The 1,992-nt window shown below is 43.1% G+C and overlaps 1 protein-coding gene across 1 annotated transcript in view; it reads right to left on the bottom strand.

Moving 5' to 3' along the window:
* Window positions 1-205: 205 nt before the first annotated feature.
* The window catches only part of LOC139406054 (rho-related GTP-binding protein RhoE-like), a 16,900-nt gene continuing 15,113 nt past the window's right edge, over window positions 206-1,992 (bottom strand). Inside the window, exons 4-5 of the mRNA XM_071148518.1 lie at window positions 1,475-1,600; window positions 206-1,333 (exon numbers count right to left, since the gene is read on the bottom strand). Coding sequence (XP_071004619.1) covers window positions 1,091-1,333; window positions 1,475-1,600 — 369 coding nt within the window. The 3' untranslated portion in view covers window positions 206-1,090. The remainder of the gene's footprint in view (window positions 1,334-1,474; window positions 1,601-1,992) is intronic.

The raw sequence follows: 1,992 nt of genomic DNA, 5'->3' as shown, positions 1-1,992 counted from the left end.
GTAGAATTCACATAGAAATGTGAGTTACAGATCAAAAGAGGGGCACTACAACTTTAGGCAAGGTGGGGGGGGGGCCTCCCAACCAAATTTCACTTATTGCCCCTATAATCTTGCACAGTAGTAGTTCTCATAAGCCTAAATAGGATAATTTAGTTTGAATATTTGTGCTTCCCATAAGTCAATAAAAGCTGCATTGAGGCATCAATGATGGGCTTATAGATTTATAAGCATCAAATCTAACCTTCACTACATTTGCATGACTACAGTACATTTAAACATGGGAAATTGACAGTTCTGAAATGAACTATTTTGTCATTGTTTTAGAATAAATCTCAGAGTAACTTAGAATTAACAGATTTAGAAAACAAATGATGAGAAAGGAAGGAGTAGCCTAAAGGGTGACACACGACACATGACATTCAGGAGCCTTCAACAGCATGGAGTGGAGAACGGGTAACAGTATCCTGGTTATCATCTGTGCTTCTCAGAACATTACACACAAACTTATCTCATATCGTTCCCTGTCTCTCCGCCAAACTATTTTGCTTGCTTTTAAGAACATAAGATCCGAAACACTGCTACCTAGAACACTTCTGAAAATGAAGCTTTTCAATCATCAGGATTCTACAACCATGCCTGCATTCTCCACCATGGTATTCTAGTTCAAACCTAGAATGTAAGTACAGCTCTTTTGTGTCATTTCAGTGGAATTCCAAGTCCAAGATACATTTTCTCAGATTCTGTGGCATCAAGTCACTAACACCAGTCAGTTCTTAGTTCTGACTGATAAATCCCAGTTAACTCCAGGTGAATATATCCAGTTCGTGTAAGTACATTGACTACTTGGTGTTATGCCTCATTTAACTTGTAAAAAGGCAGGGTACAACCACAGATAACGTACATGACATACCACAGCATAGTTGCTGCCGCTACCTAAACATCATCTCTCATTCAGTTGGCAATAGCTGTGGAGATCGATAGTCTTCTAATAGTGCACAAAGCCCTTCATAGTTATCCAAAGATTATTTGCTCATTATAATGTCCTTCAACATTGTCCTTCAATCCAAGATTCCAATCACAGCCCATGCAGTCACATAACAGCACAGGTCTTGGCTTTGGTCTTCTGGAAGTCTGACACCACTGTGGGCAGGTCAGGTCTGCTGTGTGAGATCCTCTTGGTGCTCCTGGAGGGCTTGTTGCATTTGACGTTCTTGTTGCTCTTGTTGACGCAGGCCAGCGTGGCCACGTGGAAGATGTCTCTGACGCTGTTCTCAGACTGCAGGGATGAACACTCGATATAGGGAGCACTGATCTGCTTGGCCATGTTGGAGCCCTAAGATGGAGAGAGAGAGAGAATAACACAAAGATATCAGTCTGGAGAGCTGTCTAGTACGAATTGTTCCCAGCACTTTTAACACATGATTATGTTTAAGCTCATGATTTTAAATACAATTTAGAAAGACACGACACCCACCTGATCATAGGACACTGGCGTATGTCCACTGTTAGATTTGGTAAAGAGGTCTGTGCGGAGGTCTGACTTGCATCCCACCAGCAGCATCTTGGTGTTGGGACAGAATTCCTGAATCTCTCCTTTCCACTATATGGGTGAAAGAAAAGGGAGAGATCAACATTAGTCTAGAATTGGAACCCTATGGAGGGGGATTAAAGAGAGAAAAAGCCTGGTGATTATGCTCTCTCCAGAGGAAGGATCACTCCCCCTCTCACTGGACCACACTCCTCTCAGCTGGCACAATACTGAGCCTTAGTGACATCCCAGGTCAGAGGGCACTGAGTCACACAATGGCCATGTCTTGGAGACCACATGTGAACAAGGCCTGTTAGACTACTTCTGAGCCTCACATGAGTTTGTTTTCACCATCCTCCCCCGCTCTCATTGGTGCTGCCCTAGTATTAGACCACTCTCTCGTTGATACAGCCTTAGTTTTCAGCAGAATAGGGATTTTCAAAGGCCACTTCCCCCAGAAACAC

Source organism: Oncorhynchus clarkii, chromosome 3 (assembly GCF_045791955.1).
Source record: "Oncorhynchus clarkii lewisi isolate Uvic-CL-2024 chromosome 3, UVic_Ocla_1.0, whole genome shotgun sequence".
In the NCBI taxonomy this organism is placed as follows: domain Eukaryota; kingdom Metazoa; phylum Chordata; class Actinopteri; order Salmoniformes; family Salmonidae; genus Oncorhynchus; species Oncorhynchus clarkii.
This window is presented reverse-complemented; position numbering and strand designations above follow the sequence as displayed.